This window comes from Drosophila miranda, chromosome 2 (genome assembly GCF_003369915.1).
Source record: "Drosophila miranda strain MSH22 chromosome 2, D.miranda_PacBio2.1, whole genome shotgun sequence".
NCBI classification, from domain to species: domain Eukaryota; kingdom Metazoa; phylum Arthropoda; class Insecta; order Diptera; family Drosophilidae; genus Drosophila; species Drosophila miranda.
The window spans coordinates 22,010,323-22,035,880 of record NC_046675.1 but is presented as its reverse complement, the minus strand read 5'-3'; the positions used below and the strand labels follow the sequence as shown (position 1 = coordinate 22,035,880).

General features: G+C 44.4%; 2 protein-coding genes across 3 annotated transcripts in view; both read right to left on the bottom strand.

Annotated features, from left to right (window-relative positions):
* Positions 1–25,558, bottom strand: part of LOC108157300 (hemicentin-2) — a 67,781-nt gene that overhangs the window by 24,278 nt on the left and 17,945 nt on the right. For both annotated transcript variants that reach the window (XR_004471953.1, XM_017289301.2), the window contains exon 2: positions 16,129–16,892. Coding sequence is in view for 1 of the 2 variants with exons in the window: in XM_017289301.2 (XP_017144790.1) it covers positions 16,129–16,252 (124 nt within the window). In the remaining variant the exon portion in view is untranslated. The remainder of the gene's footprint in view (positions 1–16,128; positions 16,893–25,558) is intronic.
* Positions 8,904–10,421, bottom strand: LOC108157298 (golgin subfamily A member 6-like protein 22). Its single transcript, XM_017289300.2, has 4 exons — positions 10,212–10,421; positions 9,559–10,156; positions 9,339–9,488; positions 8,904–9,272 (listed from the first exon to the last, which is right to left on the bottom strand). Exons 1-4 carry the CDS (start codon positions 10,285–10,287, stop codon positions 8,942–8,944), a joined length of 1,155 nt encoding a protein of 384 aa, XP_017144789.1. The 5' UTR covers positions 10,288–10,421; the 3' UTR covers positions 8,904–8,941.

Below are 25,558 nucleotides of genomic sequence, written 5' to 3'. Positions count from 1 at the left end.
TCTTGAACTTTTGCCTGGGCAATGTGAACTTAATTAGGGTTAATTAATGCTAGAAAAAACATGCAAACGCCATACTAGACACACAGACATAGACATATTGACTGAGGGCAAATTGGCATACTTCTAGCTCCAGTTCTGTATGTGGGTGAGGAAGGTGCAGTTACACTGAGAGAAAAGCAGGACATAATGGTGGAATATTCTCTAGAATTACAGGGTAGATGGGAAGGTATATACTACATTTGAATATATTTCTTTTAAATATCTGTAAAATATTCCTAATTTCCTTTATTTGGCGCATTTCCCTCACTGTATCATTGGCTCATGCCAAAGACCTTGCCGTGGCTGAGACTAACAGGAAATAGGTTTTCAAAGGCCGGAAGGCAGCAATTATGCGAGTCGCTTTGTGTGCCATTCCATCTCCCGTTTCCCAACTCCCCGACTCCCTGACGCCCTGACTCGTGTGTGGGATTGTTAATTGGTCTGGGAATCGACAAAGACAACGGAACCATGCCGCAGTACTCACTCCAGTAGCCAGTAGATGATTTTCTGATATGCCATAAATTGGAATTTTACGATGTCCCTTAAATTGAAACTAAATTGAAGGCGCAACCTTGAAAAATGTTGCAGCAAGAAAAAATAAATTTGCATATATGTATCTCCCCCCTGACCCTCACCCTCGCTCTTTTTTTGTTGACGGAAAGTGGGAAGTTCTCCCTTGAGATTGTGTACATTGTGAATGTTGACGTCATGTAACGTGGCAAATCCAATTTGGCCACGCCCCAGAGCCAAAGGAGGAGGATGTGTGGTGGAGGAGTGGCTTGCCTGTCGCCTGGTCTGTTCACTCAATCTCAATAAGTCAAGGGAAAATTTTATTTCAGGACCGAAAGACCGAGCGGAGAGGCAGGCAGGAGAAAAATGGCTTTTGGAAAATTCGTTTTCGTTTTCGGCCAAGTGCAGTGCAGCAAAGCTGCATGCAGCATGCAGCATACTTTGAGGCGCAGCCAAAGAAAATTCAATGAAGAATGAAGGAAGTGGAAGGGGAGTGGGAGGGGGCAGGGAAAGGGCCAAACGGAAAAGGTGTGCTGTGCTGGGGATGCTGTGGAGATTCATCTCGTATGCATGTAAATATTTGCCTATAGATGACTTTGGCAAAGGCACCTTTTGGGTCAACTCCTCTTGTTGTTTGCCCTCAGCTTACTGCCTGCTGAATTTAATACGGCTTAGAATCCCCTCAACCGTATTAGATCCGTCCCAGAGACTTAATTAAATTCGCTTTATCGTGCAACGCAACAAAAATCATGGACCAGTGCCAGTGCATAATATTTTAATAAAATTTGTGATTTGAATTATAGCCCGTTTATTTCTGGGTTTTAGGTTTCAGGCTTTCTGCTTTTCCACAGCACGGCTGTCAGTAAATATTTGATATGTGAGCTTTTCCGCAGCTTGTGCAGCATTTAATTATGCCTCAAATAAACATGGCGACCGATATTTTGGTTTCACTATTGCAATAATATTTTGCACATCGGCCTGACGGTCTGCTCTCTCGTCTGATTTTAACTCGCTCCCTCTCGCTTTTAATGCATAAATAAATATTTGCCATCAAATACAAAAATGAAATGGAAAAAACCGCAGACCCAACACACATATATTCGTTCACGGGGAAATGGAATTGGCGAAAAAAGAACACCAACAGCAGTGACAGGCATTAGATGTCGCTTAATAAACCCTAATAGTCTGTGGTCGCCTGTCAGAGTGTCTATCAGGAGCAGAGCCCCCCTATCTATCAATTATGGCAGGAATTATGCTTCTGTATTAGATATATTTTCGGCGGAAAAACTAAACTAAAACTGTCAGTGATGACCGCAACTGTAAGCATCGGGGTCGGTGCTGGCCGGTGGCAAATGCTTTTTGTGGTCGTTTCAGTTGCATTTATCGGTTTGACATTTCCAGCCCCATGGACCCATCAAAACAAAGAGCAAAATGTTCAACGGAATTTTATAAAAAATTCTTTTTTTTGTTTGACTAATACTATTCATTCCCCTTCCAACCTTTCCAATGTGATTTGTTGCGGAACATTTTTTTGACTAATTGATTCTATTGACGCGTTGTGTAATTAGTTTTCTGTTTATTTCACGGATCGTTTTGATACGGAAATTGATTTGTAAAAAAAACTTCGAGGTCTGTTACATCATTACGTTCGTGTACTCACCAAAAGTTTCACCAGAAGCTAAACCCCTTATGGAACATGCATTTACATATGTATTAGATCGATTTATTTTGCGGCACTCATTGTAGTTTCTATCGTAAGCCCAATAATATTGAGAAAAGGAGAAAACGATTTTCGTCTGTGGCATCCACAATTTGGATGATACGAGAAAACAGAAAACGCAGAATCATTGGGTATTTCTCATGTCCATGTCTAACAGAATGCTGCTTCTGGATCGGATTATTATTATAGCCAAAAGCAACAAATGAAATTGCAGTGGATACGTTCACACGTTCTTCTTCGTGCAGTGTGCGGCCCCCTGGCGATATAACGGCTGCTGTTGGTGTGAGAAGCGAGAGGGAGGGAGACAAATGTAGCGGAATGAACGTTCAGAACGTTCCCGTTCGTTTTGTGATTGGAAAGGCTTATCTAATCGATTGAAGTTTTATTAATAATAAATTTCGATACACCCCCTATTTTATCCTATATAAGTAGAGCCCAAAAACACTTCAGCTATAGCTCATTTTAATTTGGAACAACAGCTCGTCAACTAAAGGCATCTGGAGCAGAACTCAGCGAAGAACATGCAGATACCGTATTTCAATTGGATTTGTCTGGTGGCATTGATGTTAATGGACCCCTATTTAGAAAAGTCGAGGCGGTCAGGAAAATAGTAAACTAAATATCTTGGCTATGTGACAAATTACAAGTGTCTGTAATAACTATGACAAATATTGGAAACACGAATCGTATATTTTCCCATACCACATGAGTACCGACTATTAAACATTTTGTGGAAAAGTGCATAAGGGGATCAGCCATAAAATCAGAGCCCTCAATCCCCATATTTTCCATATAAAAATCCACTGAATTTCCATTTAAAACTATCTATTATTTATAATTATGATTAACACAAATCACAAATGAATAATGAGAAAATTGCTAACTAATTTCATAATACTATAATTTCATGAGCAGCATTGCAATTAGTTAAATTAAAAACATTCACCAGAATGGATCTAATTCGGAAAGAGAATTTTTGCAATTTGTTAAACATAAAATCCCGAAAAAAATATGTGCTAATGTAAATACCATTCGAGGCTTAGCGACTGTGTGGTGTTGTGTAATTAATGTAATTTGTACCCACTCGCAACCGATAGAGATATTCAGAGTAAGATATATGCATGGATGTATACCATGCAGTAGAGTGGAGGGGGTGGTTAGGGTTATGGCCCAGGAAACAGCTTGATATCTTTATGGGGGGGGGGGCTTCCACTACCTGTGGCAGCATCCTATGGTTCATTCATCATTAGTTGGACACAAAAAAGAAAGGATTTTATGATGTGGTAATGGCAAAATACTCGTAAAAAATTCCATGCATCTCTCTCTTTCTCCATGGAAGTGTAATGCTGTAAGTGTGGGCATGTGTTATGTGTGTGTGTGTGAGTTTTTTATGTTTTATGCCTTTTGAGCAAACAAGTTGGCGTATTTTTGAGCTAAGCTCGCAGACATAAACTGTCGGGGCTGCCCCCATACAAAACTAAGCCACAACTTCCGCAACGTGTCATTCAAGCCACCCACATCATTACGACACACACAGACACACACCGAGAGATACAAACACACACATGTACAGACTTACACGTCCACGTATGCGTACGTGCTAAGTTGTTATGGGCTCCCCAGCTCCGTAACTCTCTGCTCTGTCGCATAACTTAGTTTTTTTTTCTCTCTCCTCTGCTTAATACAGTTTTACGGACACTGAACATAGGAACGGGCGGTGGGGTGGCGGGATCTGGACTTCCCCGGCAAATACTTTAAAACGCATAAAAATTCCAACACGTCGTAACCTCAGTGCTTTTAACAGCTTCTCTCTGGCTCTATAGTCGTGGATGGGTGGCGGGGCTTAACTTATCCTCAAACCAGAGAACAGAGAACCTGAAACCGAACCCCCCGCACCAGGAGTCAGCAATCAACTGCACTACATCCCTTGCCCCACCACTGAGAGCCTGAGAGACTCCTCTCGCTTTGTTGCAAGTCATGCACATCAAGTGGAGTTGCAACAACAACTTGCTTCGGTTTGTTGTCGGTGGTGGCTGCAGTGGCGATGGTGGTGGTTGTGATGCTGCTGTCTGACGTTGGCGGTTCGCCCCACGTCTGTTCCGCTGCAGTTAACCTGCAAAGTAGCGCAATTTGTTGATAGCAGGTAAAATTTCATTTGCGTCCTCACAATTTTTTTTTCCACGAGAATTTATTTTGTACTGACTTTTGCCTTCTGCGATGGCTTTTTTTTGTTTTTTTGTTGGTCCTCTATAATGCCATCTAATGATGTTGCCGCCAGCGATGGCGGATGAGGTGGCACAAGATGCATGTGGAAAATAGAAAATGTGGCGCATCCTAAACACGTTTTGCATGAATAATAAACGTAATTGTGTCGCCGTTGCAAATGATGTTGGAATTAAATTTTAAATTGAATTGCTCCAAGGGGCGCCATGAATATCCAACGACATAAAGCCTTGAATATACATCGATTTCATTATAGTTCTTGTTTTCTTTTGGAGACTAATATCACTTTGTCGCAATCTGTGCAATTTACCAATAAAAACTCTCTGGAATCTATGCCTGGTTCAAAGTGCTTTAAGCTGTAGGTAAGAGCGTCAACGCCTCTTCCTTCGCTCTGGCATCGCTCTGGCAGTAGCTCTGTGTTTGTTTGTGTGGCTGTTGCTGAGGCTGCTGCTGGTGCCTTTTAACTTTAGCATAAAAACAACGTAGCCAGCAGCAGCAGCAGTTAGTGCCAGAGAATGGATGCAGAACCAGGACGCAGCCAGAACCAGAACCAGGACCGAGACCAGAGCCAGAACCCGCGCCAGAACCCTCTGCACAGTCGGGTCGAGTAAAGGATGCAACTTTCTGCTGCTAAACGAAAATATAAAACACTTAACTCGACGGCGACACTGGCCCTCCCTACACGAAACGAGCCAGATCCTGGCTGCACCTTGCTGTGTGGCAGTGTGACACTGGCAACAATTTGATGGCTTCTCTCTCTATGCCCCTCCCCGGCTGGGGCCCTCCCTGGGCAAACAAACAAGTGTAACCGGCAGACAGCCAACGGCAGAGCGCCCGAGCCCGAGCCGTAGCCCCCCTGTAGAATTGGGTCACTTTTTGGCCAAAAACAGCCAAAAACAGTGAAACAGGAAGTGCGGAAAATTTGCCCTAAAAATAACATTTATGTGCGACTTCCTCACTTGATTACGATTATGGGTATTACGATATAAAAGAACGGGGAAGGGGGAAGTTTGGGTAAATATTTGATTATGTGCTGAAGAGTGAAAAAGAGCACACTGTGCCCCACTGTGCCAGCCGCCTTCCTTTTGGGTTCCATTGAAAGCGCGGCTTACAATGACGGTGGAGTAGAAGGTGGCTGGCGGAGTGGCGGAGTGGCGGACTGGCAGACTGGCAGGCAGGACTTTAATAAATAACAGCTGAAGTTTAAATTGCCGTTAGCATAAATTATGAGCAGTTAGAGATGTTGCAGGCAACGCCGCCATTTTGGCTGCACAGCTTCCTTTCTTTGCCTTTCATTTCCCTTTGCTTTCATTTGGACTCCATTTTCTTTTTTGGCAAGCCAAAAGAACTAGTTCCACTCTATGGCATATACGTATATATATATATGATATTCTTTTTTTTTTTTTGTTGGCCAGCCACAACAGAACTGTGAAGAATTTTCCGCGCGCGAGGCAAAGTGAGATTTCAATTTGGCCTGGCGTTCGCTCCGCTTTTTATGGCCCACGGAGGAAACATTGCCCCAAACTCATAAAGCATTTCCGGCACTCATGAATCGGTTTCAGGGGGTTCCCCTTGAGGCTTTTGTCCCACCCCGCCCCCTGCCCAAAAATATTGTGATGTTTGAAGCTAAAGTTGTTTGCTTTTCTTCTCGCTCCCCCTCCCACCCCTCGAGAAAGAGCCGAAAGAAAAGCCTTAGAAAATGGAGCGCCGTCTGGCTGCTTCCGGCTTCCTGCATCTTCACGGCTTGCCATTATAGCGGCTACCTTCATTCCCGTCGTTCTCATGGCTAGAAGAGAGCTTTCTAGCGTTTTTGTCTCACTTTTCTCCACAGCAAGCCGCAAGTACATATTTCCCCTAGCAATTGTTTGCCAGCGAATAAAAGAAAAGCCTCAGCTCTACTATACTTTACCCTTAACCAGACATAAAGCGGGTTTCAGCATGCGGAAGGGAGTGTGGGGGTTCCAGGAGCATTACCAGTGCCAGTGCCAGTGTCATGGCAGGGGTTCGGTTCCATGGAATGCAGCGGCCATGACAGGCCACAGGGCGCACATTCTAGTCAAGGGGATTTTTGGCATATTTCCTCTGTGGGTGTGTTTGTGTGTGCACGAAAAAACATTTGAATGCCAAGTATTCATAGCAGCGACAGCGAAAGGATATGAATATCAACGATGGTTAGCACAGGGTCCCTTCGTTCGGCTATCCATCATTCAACGTTTTAAGCCCAGACACAATTGATTCAATGGCAAACACTTAATTTAATGAATATTGAAACCAGTTATACTCTCAACGAGATTTACTTGAATGACAAATGCAGGGACCTGCAAAACACCATCCTATACAATAGATAGCGTACTCCCACCCACAGGGATCGTACTCGTACACAATGTCAAACGGTTGACACGACACAACATGAAAACAAAACAGAAAGAGAAGATTAGCACTGATTGAAAATTGGATACTCTTTCAATAAAAAGTGGGGATTTGAATAACATTCGGGGATTCTTTCTAGGAGAACTAAGGGATGTAATGGTTCCATTCTAGGGGAAAGATCTCTGCGTGTTCCTCATCAGGTCTTAATGGTATTCCAATCACCATTCCAAAATATTTGTAATACCCCTGTTTTTCAAAGAGTATTCAAGTGAAAAAAATGCAAATCTGTGGATGGTTTTCGTTTTTGTTTTCGATTGCAATCATCGACAGGAACAGTGGCACAATAAATATAACAATTGAAACTGCAAATACTTCGAATAGGAATGGAATTTCCCTCCATATACTCGTATGTATGTACATACATGGTATATGTGCACCAAATGAAAATCTCTAATAAAAAAAGACATTTCCATTACTGCGATTAAATCGTCAGGACAAAGGACACACAAACACACAGAGTGACAGAGCCAGGGAGATAGAGATACGGAGATAGAAAGAGAGACTGAAGGCAATTCCGGGACTGTGGTCTTGGCAAAGGATGAGAGTCGTTGTCCTGTGATAGGATTCAGTACTGCCTGCCATTATTTCAATTGTTGTTGTATATATTCATTGGATCCCACTCCTACTCCTTCCTCCATTCGATATTATGTATGAACGTTTTATGGGGATTGCAGAGAGGAAAGGAAACTGAGAGGCTGGACGACCGTAAAATATTTTCCCACCGCCGCATTTCATATCAATTTTTACGGCTGACAATATTAGCCCGACATAATTATCAATCTTTATGGGGCCCCGAAAACCGAAATGGTCAACAATAAAATGCCAACGTAGATCTGCGATAACGAATGTCCTAGCCAAGGATAGGATGGGATGGAATGATTCTACAGAAGGATGCACCCACAAAAAAGAATGTCCTGGAACACATGTGTGTGTGTGTGTGTGCCTCTGTGCACACAGGCTGATAAAATTAGCAATTCGAAACCATTTGCTACGGCATGGCGCTGATAGAGAGACACAGTAGGAGAGAGGAGTAGAGGGGTAGGGGAAGGAAACCTGATATTAGCAGCAGATATATTCATGTGGCCTGCTGTCAGGCGGAAAGTCAGTGGCGGCAGGCAACGGGGCGTATGGGTGATGCCCTCGCTCTTTTGTGGTCCCGGTTTTTGGGGATGGGGCGTGGAGGTGGGGGTGGGGGTGGGGGTGGGGGCGAAGCGTGTCGAAGCATCTCAGTTGGAAAATGGGTGACAATTCATGACAGAGCATGAGCATTTGCGCGTAATTTGCATATACCGACCGTACGTACGAGTATTCGTTCGTTTCGATGGTCTAATGGTTGCTGGTTGCACGGTTACTGGTGTCCTGCATGTTGCCACAAAATTCTCTGGCGAATTTTGGCCGCCAGTTTTGGGCTTTGACTTGACTGCACTTAGCCCTCATAGTACACACTCATTCTCCAGCATGGCACAATGTGCTTTAAATTCCCCTTTTCTATGCACTTTCCACAGAGAAGCCAAAAAAATATAGGAGGGAAGCAGAGAATGTGGCAAAAAAATAACACCAAAGACTGGGAAAGGAGACCTCTCTCTCACAGACACACACATTTTAAATGCAAATGACACCCAATGGAGAGATAGCAGCAGCAGGATGGGAGAGGGCAAGGGAAAATTGAAGTGGTTTTAGAGTCCGCAGATTAAAAGTGAAATTAGTTTTTTCCTCTAATAAGCCAATCCCTGGGACCTCGGGCCTCGGGCTTTGGGCCCCGAATTCAGTTAGTGGCTGAATGAATTTCAATTAGGGCGAAATGGAAGCCAAAACTATTCCATTTCCAAAGTGTTGGGTTGGAGATTTCAGAGTGTTGTCATAAAGATAATGTGCCTGGATTTCTGCCAGATTGAAAATAATTAAAGTAAATATTTCAACGATTTCCAGATATCTCTTATATTTCAGTTCTTAACTTTTAAAAATTTCAAATTACAAAGTATTTTTTTTATGTTTTCAGACGAATAATTTGCAACTTATTTATTTTTTGCCCTTAGTCGGCTTGAGGCGTTTTTCTTTCTTATGTAGTTCCTTCTTCCATTTCTTCCAGTACTTTTGTATCTTAGAGGCGGCCCGATTCATGGTGAAGTTCAAGATGCGATTCTGGCGGGCGCGACGCTCCTGTTCCTCGCGCTTAACCACGACCTCCTTGTAGACCCGCTCGATCTGGCGATGGCCGACAAGGAACGCATCCAGCTCCTTTTTGAGTTTCTTATATTGGTCGGTGAGATCCAAGTTCTCGATCATCTTGTCGCGTATACTGCTATCGTACTTCTTGATGAGGCCCTGGAGTTGAAGCAGAAGCTTGTTTCTGGAGAGTGGTATGCGGAGGGATGTGGGTTTTATTAAAAGCAAGATCTGTGCGCGTGACACTCACTTTTCCTCGCGTGCTTCCAACTCCTGACGGCGATTCTTTTTGGTTATCTGCTCATAGACTTGGCGATCCTTTTCCAGCTCTGCCTCCAATTCTGCCTGTTTTTCCTGGCTTTCCTTCTGATTTGCCTTCACGGTCCGAGTGCACTTGTCACTGGGTGGATAAATGGAGACAAAAAAGAGAGTAAGATACAGACACAGATTTCCGCATCGGGTGCCCTCACATTTCATTTTGTATGCGTTCGTTTTTCTCGCGCTTTTTCTTGGCCAACATATCCTCATACTTCTTGAGATACGCCTCCTTGGCGGCTATTTTCCACTTGAGGGTCAGCTTCTGCGAGTGTATTTTCTTCTTTAGGATATCAACATTCTCTTTGATGTTCTCGTTCTCCAGATACATCGCATGCAGCTTCCTTTCCTGGGCAATGGCATCCGCCGAAGTGCGGTACAGCCGCTCCTTGGCCAAATCGAAGAGCATCTCGAAGGCCACCAGCAGCTTCTTCTCCTCCTCCCGCATGTTGTTGTAGTACGTGGGGAAGAGCTTGTACATCTGATTGTTACGCTGGAAGTAGTCGATGATCTTGATCATCCCATGGTCCATCAGGGGAGGGCGTTTCTCCTTCAGTATGAATTCACGACGCCGCACAAAGGACTCCACTAGATTGACAGCATGCTCGTATTTGGTGCCCTTCAAAACCTTGGCCATAAACTCGGGATTATCCAGCAGTTTCGGCAATATCATTGAGATCTTAACGCGCTCTATCGCCTCGGCGACCACATCGAGGACACAGCCAATTTGTATGAGCCGCACACTAGAGAAATCTATGGATATTCATGGATATGTATCTGTAGAGATACTTGTATTTGGTTTACTTACCGTGATGGGCCATCTTTATGGCATTCACCTTCTCCTCCGACTTCTTCTTGCCACGCAACATCTCTGTCATACTCATCTTGGCCTCTGGTTTTTGTATCACGCTTCCCTCATGTAAAATATGTATTCAATATCCCTAAAGTGTGTCTGCTCCCTTGGCAGTGTGATTCAAATTTGAATTGAAACCCAGAGACAACTGTAGTTTGACTCTGATCTCCCCGAACGATGATGCCAATTTATGGACATGAATTCTCGTGTTTACACACAAAGCAAAAGAGAACAGAACCTTTTACCCACATCTATCTCTGGACCAAAGTTCGTTTGTTGAGCTCAAAACTTAGTCAAGTGGAAGAGCTCTCTGGTCCCGTATCCACGGATGACATTATATCGCGGGTCGCACTGCTGCCGCGGGCAAAGTTTCTAAACAAATGCCTGGGAATTTGTGACTACAAATGCACCGCTTTCCGCTTCAATTCTCCCTCTTTTCTCTTTGTCCTTCCCGGTCCAGCTTCAGGTTCTTTTTTCGTCACTTTTGTGTTGGGTTCCATGTTGCCAGCAAAAATTTATGGCCACCAATATTTTTGGCCATGCAAAAGACGCACAGAGCAGAGCAGTGCAGCAGAGCAAATGGCAAACAACTTGCAGCAGAGCCGCAGACGATGCACCTAAATAAACAAATGCATATGGGGAGGGGGAGGGGGTTGGTGCGGCTGCTGCAGTTCTTTGTGGGGGGTGGGGGGTTTTGGGATACTGGGAACAGCGCCCGTAATTTGTATGCACAATGCAAACAGCCTCAGTCGGTGCCACCTCCGCCTGCAGGTCCTCTACATCCTCCACAGCGACTGAATCCGAATTGAGTAGCATGCGCCAGTGAACTCTTTCGGTTTTATCTTTATTCGCCATGTTCTTTGTGTTTTAATACCCTAAATGGAGGGGAGGGTATGCGAGACCAGTGAAGCAGTTGGTGCAGCAAAAGGAGAAGGATAGAAAATAGAGATCTCTTAGGAGATCTCTCTTTTTCTGGAGTATCAAATATTTTTAACATATGTTAGTTTGGTTTATGGTAGTTTAGGTAAGTTAAAGATACATGATACATGGATATATGCATGGATACATGCTGTCAGCCCAGATGAATGTTTACATAAAGATTCTCATCAATTTCTGCATATTTCTGCTGATATTTCTCTTTTAGAGGGTACCCAACAATTCGTTGCTTTCTTGTGCTCTTTCCAATCCATTTTTTCTGACACTTTATGCTGCTCTTGTTCTTGTTGCTGTTGCTGTGCGCTTATTGCATTTGTCTCGATTCGTTTGGTTCGCACAAAAACAAATTGCCGGAAGTATGCAAATGTATGATGCAGCTTATCAGATATTGTTTGAGAGCCTCTGCTCTCTCACTCCATCTTTGTCCGTCTGTGTGTCTGTCTGTCTGAATGGGTTGGGCGGGTGTCTGTGTTTCGGATACTGGGATACTGGGATACTGGGCGTGGCACTTGGCACGACTCTCATTTGCCTTGCAAAAAGTCGCGCAAGAGACACTCGCCCAAAAAAAGGGGGAGGGAAAATTGGAATTGAACTGTCAGCTGCAGTCTCGGGCGCAAGGCAGGAATGGAAATTGATATTGAATTATATTTTCACTTTATGCTAAAGATTCATCAGATGACACCAACAGCGAGACAGCGACACAGCGACACAGTGGAGATAAAATTTAATTAAAATATGTATGTATTTAGCCAAACAAGAGATCAGAGATGTTCTGGGAATATATTCTATTGATTGGCTCTCCGTGTTTCCTTTTGCTATAAATAATTCCCAAGAAAGGATCACTGAGGTTCTGTGATAGAATTTCCTGGACAAAAATGTTTTTCTTTTCTATTTATAAGTTTTCTTTTGATAGATTTTCCCTGCCATTCATTTTCATCGCTCGTTCGCTCTACCTTCCCATGCCCTACGTTTTTCATCGACTCTTATTTCATGACCAAATTAATCCATTGGCGACTGCCGCTTGATGTCATTTATCATCGCTCGAACTTTTTGACATTTATGCACTGTGACAAGCAGCAGGTCGGTCCCCGCCAGAGTGGCACAATCGCCCAGGACTCGACTTCGTCTAGGATCTGTGTCCGAGTTGCTGCCGCTGCTGATGCTGCTGTTGATGGTGTTTATGGGCCCTCACAAAAGTTTCCTTTTCGGACAGTTGACATATTTTCTTTTAGCTCTGCTACATGACTATTTGATATTTCCATATTTCTTTAGACACCAAAAAAAACTGAGAAGAGAAAAGAGCAACACACCCACAGGACTTCCCCCGTATTGATAAATGATTGTGATGGATTTTTATTGCTCAGGGCTGGCCCTTCTTCTGGGCGGTGTGGAGGTGGTCGACTGCCATCCTACAGGATTTGGTCCATGGATCTAAGGGAGGGCTTGGGCTTGGGTTTGGGTTTGGGTTTGGGCCACATGTATGACACGCTGTTGGCCGCCTGCTTATCAACAGTTTAGCGGCTTGTGTGCCTGACAGGTGAATAAAAGCAGCTGTCAACACTTTTTTATCCCTGTCTGTGTTGTCCCGTAAAAGTCCTCTCTTTGTATGTGTGCGTGTGTGTTCGTGGATTGTTGGTAGCTGAAAGTCCATTAATATTGATATAGAATGTATTGATTTTCCCTTTTTGTTTTCCTTCCTTTTTAGCCAGCAACTGAGTAGGGAAATGATTGAGGCAGGACATCATGCCTGCCTCATGTGTGTGTCTGTGGATCAGAAGATTAATGTTTCTACTTGTCTGTTCTGGGGGGGGGCTTGCAACTCAATTCCTGAATAAGTTGTCTGCGAATATCTCTTGAATCGAGTCCTGGATATACCACAAATGCTGACAATTAGCTTTTGGCAATTTTCTGGTCAGAGACAGAGAGGAAAAGCACTTGGACATTGATTTGCCTTTTTGGTAAGCTTATTAAATATAAATTGCTTGGCCATCCATCAAATGTACAGACAGACAGACTGAAAGACTGGAGGAGAAGGAGTAAAAGGGAGTCCGAGAAAGAGCAAACGAGCCAAAGAAGCAAAAGGAAAGACACACGGGCATTGATGGAGAAATTGGCTAAGTCCGAATGCATTTTACGGTCACAAAATCAATTCAATGGCTCCATTTAAGGCATTTGGGGCGTGGCCACTGCACTTTACACTCCACCACCCATTCCTTCTGCTTTTCGGAGCCATACAAAATTTTATGTATAATTTATTGATACACTCAGCTGGCAATAAAAATTGATGGCAGAAACACATTTGCACACGCAACGACGGAACGGCAGAACGGCAGAAGCAGGATTGGGCTTCGCGGGGAGTTGGCCATAATTTTTCATTTCATTGTTTTTGGAAGGGGGGGGGACAACAGTCGTGGGAAAATACGCGGCGGCGGATAAACCAAAACAAAAAGCAGCCCAAAAGTAGCAAAAGGCAATAACCAGCAGAATAAAAGAAGAAAAGCGATGAAAAATTCCAGAAAATCCCTGACGGAAAGGGAAGCGAATTTTTGTGATATTTATTTGCAGACAGAGAAAAAAAGAGCACTACGGAAAAGCGACAAAAAAGAAGAGCAGTTCAGAAGAATGAGAAAAAGAGCACTACGGAGGAGAGAAAAAAGAAGGACCAAAATCACTTCGGAGGAGCAGAAAAAAAATATGTGGTACAACTGAGAAGAAGAGAACTGCAATAAAATCAAGCAGACAAAACAGACGGAAATAAAAGCACAAAAATAATGTCCCCGGCAGGAAAATGGGCGAACAAAAAAGGAAAGTGAAAAGTTCTCGCCCGAAGAGAAAACTAAAACCAGAAACCAAAGGCACAGCGCACAACGCACAACACTGTTGATTTTATTTTTATTGCCATAATTTATATATGCGCACAGATCCGTTCCGTTAAGAAGAGCAGAGCGTGGAAAGTGGAAAAAAGTGGGGCATATACGTACATTAAGCCACAAGCTAAGGATAGGGGCCATGGATTTATACCACACTTTAAGACAAATGAACATCCAACTTCTCTCCTTTTTTTTTTGTGCAGCTGCAAATCATTTTTAAATGCTAACAAATTTCCAGCAAAAGTTATGAAAAGTGAGGAGAAAAAAAGGCAAAGCAAAGCACAGCAAAATGGAAAATAAATCAATCTTACACTCAAAAGTCGGTCGCAAAGAGAGGGGAAGAGCGAGAAAGACAGAGTTAGAGAGAGGGAAATTCAATAAAGTTTAAGAATGCAGAGAATATTATAGCATACCTATGGGCGCTAACTGCAGGCTGCAGGCTGCAGGCTGCAGCTACAGCTGCTCTGTCTGTGTGTCTGTGTGTGTGGCCAAGTTCTTTCTATACTATACAAATAGCCAAGTTGTACTGAGAATTTTACAGAATTTTTAATGGCTTCCCCTCAAGCATACCCAACACCCTTCCCCCTCCTTTCTTTTATTCTCATTTCCCCCCTTAAAGTTTTCACTTTCTTACTCCAGTTTTCAGCGCTGCCTTCGCCTTTGCCTTGGCTTCCACTCGCACATTGTGCCATGCCGTTCTGTGGCATTGCCTGATCATTTACAATTCCACATTTTGCAGCACTCTGTGAATTATGCTTTCCATGTTTGGCTTCTACCCAGTTTTTCTTATTTTTCTTGGTGGTTTCTACTTAGGTTTCCGCTCCGCTAGCACGGCGGTGCCCCCATTTGGGGCGACAGCCGTAAGTACGCTAATAGCTTCTTATGACAGCAATGAGGGAAAATCATGCGAAAATTCAATTTTATGTCTTACTTCCAGGGAAATGACTGAGCAGATGAATGGGCGGGCTGCCACACGAAATGCCATTAATTGAAAGAATGGCCATGGCCTAAGACAAAACCGATGTGCTTCACTTAATTGATTCTGTATCGAAAAATAGTATCTGCATTTAATTAAATCCCAATAGTGGATGAAATTCTGCTTTAAATTCTGTCTGCCACCACAAAGGATTCAAATTGTATGAAAATGCCAGCATCAATAGTATTTATTTTTTGTTTCTTCACTTCAGTGTGCATGTCCTTCAGAGATATGTGGATGTCAGAGACACGAGTGTGTGCTTACCGATCAACGACAGCCACGGGGACACAGAGACAGGGAGACTGCATAAAAATTGGAAATTGTAAGCTTTTGGGGCAGACCATTGCCACACATTTAATAAAACTCTTTCAGGTGGGCATCAGCCATCCATTCCCAACGGGCAAGTGTGTGGAATTGTTTTGACATCAAGTGCCGCAGAACTTCCAACAATTGCAACAAATTAAAGGACAGGGGAAATTGAATCTCCACCGTTGTCCTGTTGTCCGCGTGTGTTAACAAAACCACTTTATGCAGTTCATTGAAATCATTTTCCTCACCCTTTATTTTCACAGTTTTTTCTGCTGCTCCTTCAGAGCAATTACCAGGACGTGGACACACGCACACAGACGCACACGCAGACACAGATCATAATTGTTGTCGCTGGCAGTTGTAAATTTGTAAATTGCTTCACAGAAGAAGGAGGAGGATGAGGAGCAGGAGGATGAGGATGCGTAGGCGAAGGCCTCTGAGGTAGATATATCCAGGGGCATGGGGTGGCAACATCTGTTCCAGCCAGGCACTCATTCATTTTTAATGTATGCAACTGCAATTGAGCCCCCAAGCTGAAGAGCAAATGTCGCGCTACTTTTCCATGCCACACAGCACCACCCATCACCCACTTATCGTATGGCATTGGCGGCATTGGTGGCATTGGCGGATGCGGCTGCTACTGCTTCAGCCTTTGATATTGCTTGCACAAGCGGATATTGAGATATTGAGCCATTGAGTCGCTAATTGGCGATGGCTTCCCTGGGGGCATTGATGTACGCATTTCTTTCAATTTTAGTCTTAAATTTCAGAGGAAACTCACCAATTGTCATGCAGAGTATCCCGCCAAGGAGCAGCTGCGTCAACTGTGGCCCATGGACGGACCAGGGCCCCGTTTCGAGGGTATGCATTTTGCTGCGACTTCGACGATTCCTCCAGAGGCGCATGCCGTTCAGCGGCAGAGTCAACACACTCGTATGGGGGGGAGTAGTCTCCTGGGGACGGGGGCAAAAATGTTCACTTACGCGGAAATAATGCACAGCTCGGCACTTTCACAGGCGGATGGCGGCGGATGTGGTTGTTGGTGGAGAGCAGAAGGCGGCCCGGGCCGCACCAGAGATATGTGAACGCATTTAACACCTCCGCCCGCGAGATGCGGAGAATATATACTGCTGAAACAGCGGAACAGCGCCTGGCAACGCGGCGTATACGCAACGGGCATAAACAGCAGAGATTTCACTCGAGAATTTCGCCAACGTTCACAAATTTCACCTTCGACTGAGCTCCGCTGACAGTTTGTCAAATAATAGTTTCGCTCTCGTGCTCTTTTCTTCGTTTTATTTTTATATATTTTTTGATATTTGCGGACGGTTTGGCTTGGGTTTTCCCTGTTGTTTTATGGGCAATTTTATGGCGCTAGTTTTTATTTAATATTTCTTTTCGTTGTTCATTTCGACAGGCAGTTTGCATCTAATGTGATTTCTCCTCTTTGGGCCATAAATAAACGCTGGCTCTTGGCCATGTTATGGGGCTGCTCCGCCGCCGCGAAAAGCAACATCTGTCTCTTCTTTAGGTTTGGGGGTTTATCTGGAATGAAACAAAAGGCAATCGAGGGTTTTTAATGTGTCTGTTAATAGAGAATCGATTTATTTTCGTCGATTGCTAAATGCCAAGTGATTTACTATTCCAATCTCTCCTCACTCTTTGTGTGTGTGTGTATGGAGAGAGAGAAAGGGCCCTCCAGCACACACATGTGCATTGTTATTGTAGATAATTGCTTTTGGCCGGGTTCGAAATTCGTGTTTAGTTTTGCGCTCAATTAATTATCTCAAGTTTCGCCATTTGCCGGCTTAGTTGGCCGGGAATCGGCATTGGCCCCAGGGCCGAATGGTCCTGCAATTTGTATTCAATGCGGCAAATTACTCCTTTTACCGACACCCCCGTGAAACATCCCCAATACTTGTCAATTAATTAGGCAAAATGCCACCCCAGTGGTACAGGACACAGATTTCAATTAGTAATCTCTTGAGTGTTTGGAACAAGGCTTTAAAAGGGTTCTCCTTCCCCACTTTAATAAGGTTTCCCTCCACCTTTCTAGACATATTTTCGCTTTAGTCTTCGAACCCAATTCAATAGCTATTTTAACTTTAAATTGGTCGCGATCTTCTCTTGAAGAACTTTCCCCCTCTATGCATATTTCACTTCTGATTTACTTGGGTAATTTTTCATAGAATTTTTTGTCCGTGTCGGCAGCAGCTGGCGCCGCCAAAGTGGCACACGACTGACGCTCTCTCTTTCGCCCAAAAGAGGGGAGCAGAAAAGCATAAAAAAAGACAAACACAAATTTATCTTCATAATTTTCCACACGTTACTAGCAACTCATCTGCATAAGCACGCACACTCACATGTGTGTGTGTGTGTGTGTGTGTGTGTATGGCGCATGCAACGCTGCAAAACTGTCACCGAAAGTGAAAGGCGGAGGCAGTAATGCCTGAAAGTACACTCCGGGCCCCCTACCGAATGTAGGCCACTGGCAGCACTGGCAGAATGTTGACTTTAACGTGGCCCTCGCTTTTCGAAAATTTATGCAGCTGACGGGCTACTCACAACGAGAAAGATAGAGAGAGAGAGAGAGAGAGAGAGAGAGAGAGAGAGAGGGAGAGGGAGAGGAACAAGCGGCAGGCAGCATCCAAACTGGCAGCCGTTTTAAAGGCTTAGAGCAGCAGCAGGCTGCATCTTGTTGAAGGGTCCGGATCCGACTGGTGTGCTTTCACAATATTTTTTTTGGTTTGCTGTAAGCCTCGGGCGTTGAAAGATTTATGCCAAAAAAGAGAACCCAGAAGAATGGAGGGGTCCCTTCGGGGCCTTGTAATTAAAAAGTTTGTCTAAACAATTCTTTAATTAAATATTATTCGTCTGGAATTGCTGTTTGAAAACACACAGTTTTCGTTTCGCTTCGGTTTTGTTCTGCCTTCATGTGAATATTAATGACTTGACATTTTAGAGGGAGGTGAAACTTTCAGTGGGGGTTGGGCAGGAACTTGCCCACAAATGTTGCTCAATTTTCGGTTGGTGCTGCCATTAAAAGCAGGCTCTCTTCAACCCTTTAATGGCTTAATGACGAAACCACCAAGTACATAGTTGAGCGACCAAATTGAGCAGCACTCACTTATTCCAGGCGACTGGAGCTGGAGTCGACTACTTTACAGAGAGACAGAGACAGAGATGCAGAGAGAGAGAGAGAGAGAGAGAGAGAGAGAGAGAGAGTTGAAGAGGTGTTGTAGCATCCCATAGTAATGCAAATTAAATGGCATTTGAATATTTATTTGGTACAAGTCAGCAGGAGTTTATTTGTCATCTCATTACCCATTGATCGGGTGCTCCTACAGCATTCAATTATTGTAATTGCCTGGAGGGGGATTTAATTTCATTTCATTTTACTTTGTAAAAGTAAAAAACTCAGTTCCCCTCAATTCAATTTCGAGACTAGGCTAATACTTATACAAAGTAGTTTACACCATTTACTAGAGGACTAACTATGTATGAAAACTAAATTTGCTACAGCTTGTGGCACTACATCATTCTTTCCGCTGTTTCCCAGATAGTCAGCCCAGCCAGCCAGCCTTAGCCAGCCATCCATCCATCCTGGGGGTCTCGGGGGAAATTTATCTAAATGTTGTTTCAAAACTTCAACTTGTGCGTCGCTCCCCACTGCCTTTGTCTCTGCCTCATGGCGCTGTTTAGTTCCCTTTCTCTGTCTCTGGCTGTGCATTTTTTTCGCACTCTCTCTGAATCAGTTTTTGGTCCTGGGTACCGGGGATTGGCCTCTCCTCGAAGTTGACACAACTAAAGACATTACACAACAGATTACGTATACGTATACGCTATACGTTGTACGAGAAGGGGTGGGCTCAAGGCAGAGGCTGAGGGGCAGAGAGAATTTTCCCATTAAAGTGTGCTGCTGCTGCTGTACAACAAATTTTTATGGTATTGCCTAGATGGTGTGTGCGTGTGCGGGGCATACCCATTCCCTCTAGCCGCCTCTTTTCGAGCCCTGAATTAATGTCTGTTGCCCCCAGCAGGCGGCGGCGGCAGCCCCTTTCATTTGCTGAAGTCCTGGCCCCCGAGATGTTTATCTTAACATCTATAAAAACATCTACTACATCTGGATGTATGTGTGTGTGAGCCATGTTCATGCGATGTCCATGCCCCTGGCACGTGCAGCTCTCATCATGATGTAGTCTAGTCAAAATAGTTTTCTCCCCTCTCCACCCTTCGTCATCACTCCGTCACTCCGATTTCTGGTAGTTTCTCAGTCTGTCAGCGGGCTCCGTGTGGAGTGGCGTTGAGTGGAGGCTTCACTGTTGCTTTTAAAAGCTTAAGCTGGAGCTGGAGCACACAAAAACACTTTCCCCACATTCTTAATGAATGCTTCTGCTGCTGATGCCACAAGATTCTGCCCGCCCCAAAATGTATGCTACACTTCTGTGTTTAAGCTGTGGAAATGTATTTCTTCAGTTGGTAGATTGATTCCTGGGCATAACTATTGCTCAACTAAGTTATATATTTCCCATTGAAAATGTATAACCAATCTTGGAGAGCAGAAAAGCAAATCAGAGCTCTTCATTTCTTCGGGTTATAGCTTTTTTTACACCCACATAGAACATACTCTGTCTTCGGCCATCGAAAGTAATTTTGTTTTGCTTTGTTTTGAAGCAAAAAATAATATCTGCAGGGTCGGTCACTCGAGCACATAGATGGCCAAGGGGATACCCAAGTGGAAACGGAAACTATTACACCGGGCAGCAGCCGAAAAAAGTCTATAAAAGCAAATGTTGCCTCCTCCAACGCCTTGGCGGGCCCCTCGGACTAGGCCACGGAGCCCCAGCACGGCTGGCCCACAACAAATAGCGGAAAATAAAGTCGGCCATAAAAATCACAGGTTTATATACCATTTTCTGTAGCACGAACGGCCGGACAGTTGCTGCTGCAGCAGCAACAGCAGCAGTTTTCGTTCCACATCAGAGTTCAAAAATTGTTGTTGGGAAGCACTTTAAACAGCAATTGAGTGGCGGCCCCATGCCCGGATACCCGAAAAGGAAAGCAGTGAAAAACTTGCCAAAATTTGTGAGAGAAAGCACACGATTACGTCAGCATCAGACGTTTGGCAGCGTGTCACTTGCCAGCAGTAGCGCGTACAATGGCAAGTTAATCGGGAAAAGTGGAAAAGACAGTTCAAAGTTTAATCTTCAATTGAAAACTTTCGACATTGCGCTCCACAACGATTAAGTGAGCTCCCAAAACGATCAACTGGAACCAAAACAAACTTATAAATAAACCCGAATTACTCGTAGATGTGTAGGATATTTGGTGAATATTTCCTGAAAATTGGTGGCTTTCTTGGCGGCCAACAGTGCCAGGCGCGTGGCTCCTTTGATGGCACATCATAAATCAGAAGACACTCTCCCTTGGCCCACACACGAGGCTGCCATAAACTTTGATCTGTTAATAAATTGCATACACTTAATCATCTCTCAGGTAGCTACCAAAAGTTTTGCCCAGCCAATTTATATACAGGGGGTATATCTGTATAAGTTTCCCAGAAATATTCTCAGTCATTTATTCATATGCCAATCTGTGCAAAACTTAAGCAAACAGAGTTCGGAGCTAAGAAATATTACTGGGAGGCTGACTAAAAATTTAATTTATGGCTCAGGCTGACAGATTACTCATACGCATCGTGTGTGCGTTTGAGTATCCCCACCCCTAGCACTTTGAGTGCATTATGGCAAGTGAATCCACACTTGTTTTTGGGGCCAACCATCCTGCCATGCAGCCGAAGGCCCCAATGCAATTAACACATACACCCAAGCCACTTAGCGAGAGGCTCTCATGAGAGTGTGAGAGAGGTAATCGCTGCAGCGCACTGTGGGTAAAATTTTGCCCCAAATTGGAGATCCACTTAAATGCAACATCAGCCCGACCATCGCCATCGGATGGGTGGTTGGGTCTGCGTCAAAGTAAACCCACCAGCAAATTAGGTAAACTAATCAATGCAAGTGCATTTGTTCTCTTCTCTGTGTGTGTCGTGTGTGTGGGATGTCGGGGAGGATTTTCCAGGTGGTTCGATGTCAATTTTTGCTACACTTTGCACATTACTTTGCTCATTTCTCTCTTGCTCTCTGTTTGTATGTGTGTGAGTGTTGCATGCAGCTTAAGCTTTATTTGCTTGTGTGGGCCACCGCATGAAACAAAGGCAAATATAGATCAACAATGCACACTGTGTGCTGATGCTGCAAATTTTCGCATTAATAAATCTTTTGTTTGGCTAATAAATTTCTAAACAGCACACGTTTCAACCATTTTCTTCCGGCTCAGCTTTCTCCCTTTTCCTTACTTGTTTAATTTATGTGTGTTTGTTTTTGCCTGGCACTCGACCATAAATTCAATCGTTCATTTCCAGCTGCCAGTCGTCGGTGGAAGTCTTGTGTGTGGCTCCAATTTAAGTTCAAGGTTTAACCATAGTGATTAGGGTGCGGTGTTATCTAATCAAGCAAATTCCTTGGGGCTATTCCCCTGGTTTTCCTCTAATTGACTAAGAAGAGCAACAGGAAATTTACATAAAAATCTGTAGGGAAACACACAGCTCGTAGCACAGAGCTCGTATCGATGTGGCGGCGGACAGAAGTTCAATCATGTAAATGAGTATGTCAAACAGGTTAGAATCCCACGAAGGAGTACTTGGCTGTCAGGCTTTGGCGTGCCCTTGACCTCACATGGAGGACATGTGTCAACCAGTGGACGCCTTTTTCGGGGGGTCGGTGGGTCACATATGCCATATAAAATATTTAATAAGCTTCGACCTTTCCTAATGACACACTTACACATATATACGACGGTATATATAGAGATTTGTGTGTGTGTATGTGCGTGTGTGCCTTGTCGATCTCAATTTTGTGCGTTAGAGGCCCAACAAGCAAATCAATTGGCCAGCCAGCAGCCAAGGGCACAAACCAAATCCCAATCGAAATTTATGTCAATTTTTGGGGTCTGAGCGGTTGTGTGTGTGTGTATATATATATCTATGTGCGTCATATATATTTTTGAATATTTTATGACAAAACCAAACTCGTTGTCAATGCTGTTTAGGCCTTTTGTCAGAAACCCTCGACATACCTTTTTCCTTCCGTTTTTTGTAGAAAATAAAAGTTTAGCTTTTCACACGTGCCACACACCACACACCACACCCTGCCCCTTGCCTTTCCGTGCCACACAAGCTGTCAACTCTTTACACAAATTATTAAAACATTTTCCCACGAGTGTCAACACTTTCGCCGCTTCGTCAGCTGGTCCGCCAGGGACCATGCCCCTGCCGCATAGACACGAGACGTAGGGGCACAAACCGCAATGAGAGCTCTTTAATATTTAAGGAAACTTGAAAAATGCAAAAGACAAAGGGATAAGCAGCAGCAACAGGAAAGAGCAGCAGCAGCAGCAGCATTGACAGCAATGACAGCAGGGGCAGCAGGGACAGCAGGGGCAGCAGGGGCAGCAGTGGCAGTGGCAGTGGCAGCAACAACGGCAGGGTCTTCCACACAAAAGTTCAACCGTTTCGCGGTTAAGTGTGACAATATTTTTTGTTCCCCAAGTGTCAAAGGGGCGACAAGGGGCTTCCCAGGGTGGTTAAATCTTTTCTGTCGATGGGTTAGCGACAGTGTAATGGAGCCAGGGCGGAGTATTAAGGATGGGGTGGGGTGGGGTGTTGTGGCTGGGGGCCCATAATAAAAGTTAAAGACTGCCAAAAGCAGGCCGGAAGGTCGCTCAACTGTGTGGTGTGTGGGTGGCCATGTGTATGGATGCCTCTTTCTTCGCCAGTACATACTGTACTGTGTGAGAGTGCCACTCTATTTCTGTGTGCTTGTGTGTTTGTAAGTATGTCTGTGTATTTAGGTCGCTCCTGGGGGCAGACAGCTTCATTAAGATAAACCAATAGCTGCTAAATTGTTAACATTAGGCATACATAATGAATTACACAGCCAGCGAGCAGGGCCTCGCGTTCTCTCTCCCTCTCTCTTTTGGCCTGCAAAATTTAAGTTGCTTACAGCCAGAAGATTTAGTAATTCAGCCAGGGTCCTGTGCCCCGGGATCCTGTGTCCCAGCCCCAGCCCTTAGACCTGGTTATCTATGTGCTCGGGGGCGGCTTTCCTTTTTCTGGGAATGGAGCGCTGCTCTGGCTCCACTGTTTAGTCATTCGTTTCGCTTGTTAACAGGAGACACAGCAGACAGGAGGCATTTCCCCACACTTGCCGCACCACCACAAACCTTTTTGGGTGGCTCTCATGACTGGCATATCCTTTGGCAGGCAGGCTGCTCCTTTTCGCTCCTTTTGCTTCAGGTATTCATAATTTAATACCAACTTGGCGTCATTTCGCATCGTTTAGCTCAATTTTCAAAGCACTTGCACAAACAGCCGTTTAATGAATTTGACTCGATTTGGGCACATCTTTAAAGGAAAATTCAGAGCCGTGGAAATTCTAGACGATAGCCTCCCGCTCTCGTACATATCTCTGGTTTCATCAGCTTTTCTTATAGGAGGGCAGGGTAATCGTTTCCTGTTGTGTCTTGTCGCATGTTCATTTGCAGTTTTCGACTGGGGCTGCTGCCTTCAACTTTTGCCACCGTGTGGCCTCCAGAGGTCATGTTTTGCCCCACTCTCCCACTCTCTGTCTTCTTGCTTTTACTTTGTTCATCGCTTAGACGATTTCTGGGTTCTGGCCTTCGCCACTCGCCTGCTCCTCCCTTCTGCTAGTTCCGTTTATCCAGCTCTGGTTCTCTGGTTTTGTGTTCTGTTTTGTTGCCTGACTTTTTACATAATTTTGTCGCTTGGCTGGCTTTGTCCTGTGTCTCTGCTGCGGGCCCCTCCAGGCTACAGGCTACATACAGCTACTGCTGTCATCCTGTTTGTGTTATCCTGTATGTGCTATTGGCATTGTTGTTGGCGGCATTCTGTGACATTCGTTGTGGCCATTTTAGCTTGTAATTCACTTAAAACCGCACACAATGACAAAATGTAGAAGCAGGACTCCCCATCCTCTGTTCTCGCTACAAAAACAGAAGCTTTAAATTATGTTATTAAATTTGTTTGCCAAGGAATTTGTTGACCCTCGACAGCACAGGGAAAGCGAACCCTCCACCGCCTCTGCTCTAAACTTTGATAAAGTTTCGGCTTAGGCTTCTCTGTCAGGCACTTGACACAAATCTAAGGCCTGCCTGTCCCCTGCATAGTTGTGTCCCATTTTAATTAAAGGCAGACCTCCCCCATCCTAGGGCTTAAGGACGCTTCTGCCTAATCGAATTGTTAAGTCAGAGAGAGAGACAGAGAAAGGGAGAGTGCTACACACGCTCCTCATCGGCTTGGAGGCGATGATTTCGCTTGATTGCTTCGATTGTTTGCCATTTAGATGCCTTCCGCGAGCGCACACTAAGTGCTTTCTTGACTTCTTTGGCAATGGAATTGTAAAATAACACGCAAATTTCAGCTTTGAGCTCAGCTCAACTTTAATTGGAGGAGCGGCAGGCCCTGCCCAGGCGCTGGCCTGTCCTGTCCTGTCCTGCCCTGTTCTGACATGAAAGCTTCACATTATTTAATAAAAAACTTGCTCCTCTCTGGCGCACGGCGCAACGTTACGCGAACAATGTAGAGAATGGTAGAGAAACGAGGCTCAGGGCGCTATTAAATATTGACGCGCCCGCACAAAGGCGGCTAAATGCCACAAAAGAACTCATAATGGCGACTTTGTTGCCACTCTAATGCCATTTTATGTGCTTTATTAAGGCCAAGAAGCGTCGTCGTCGGCGTCGGCGTCAACCTCGGCCTCGAGCGGCGGCCAAGACGGCAGTATGACGGCCCTAGAGGCATTCACTCGAGATACGTATAGTATTTATATATGTATATAGCAACATCAAACGGAAATTTGTGTCAGGTGAAGCATTAAAATTACCAATTACCTAACAATGCAAACTCGTTATGCCACAAAGAAGGCATTAACTAGAGGACACAGGATCAAGACACGGTATGAAGCAGGACAGGACACTGCAGAAATCTCAATTAGAATTAGGAAAAATAGTTATTCCAATTATGTGGCACAATTGAGGGATTTCGGTTTAATCAAAGTTGGCGTGGCGAAGAAAATCTCAGTTGTGACACCTGAATTATCTCAAGAGATGAGGTAAAATTTCATGATTTATTGCAC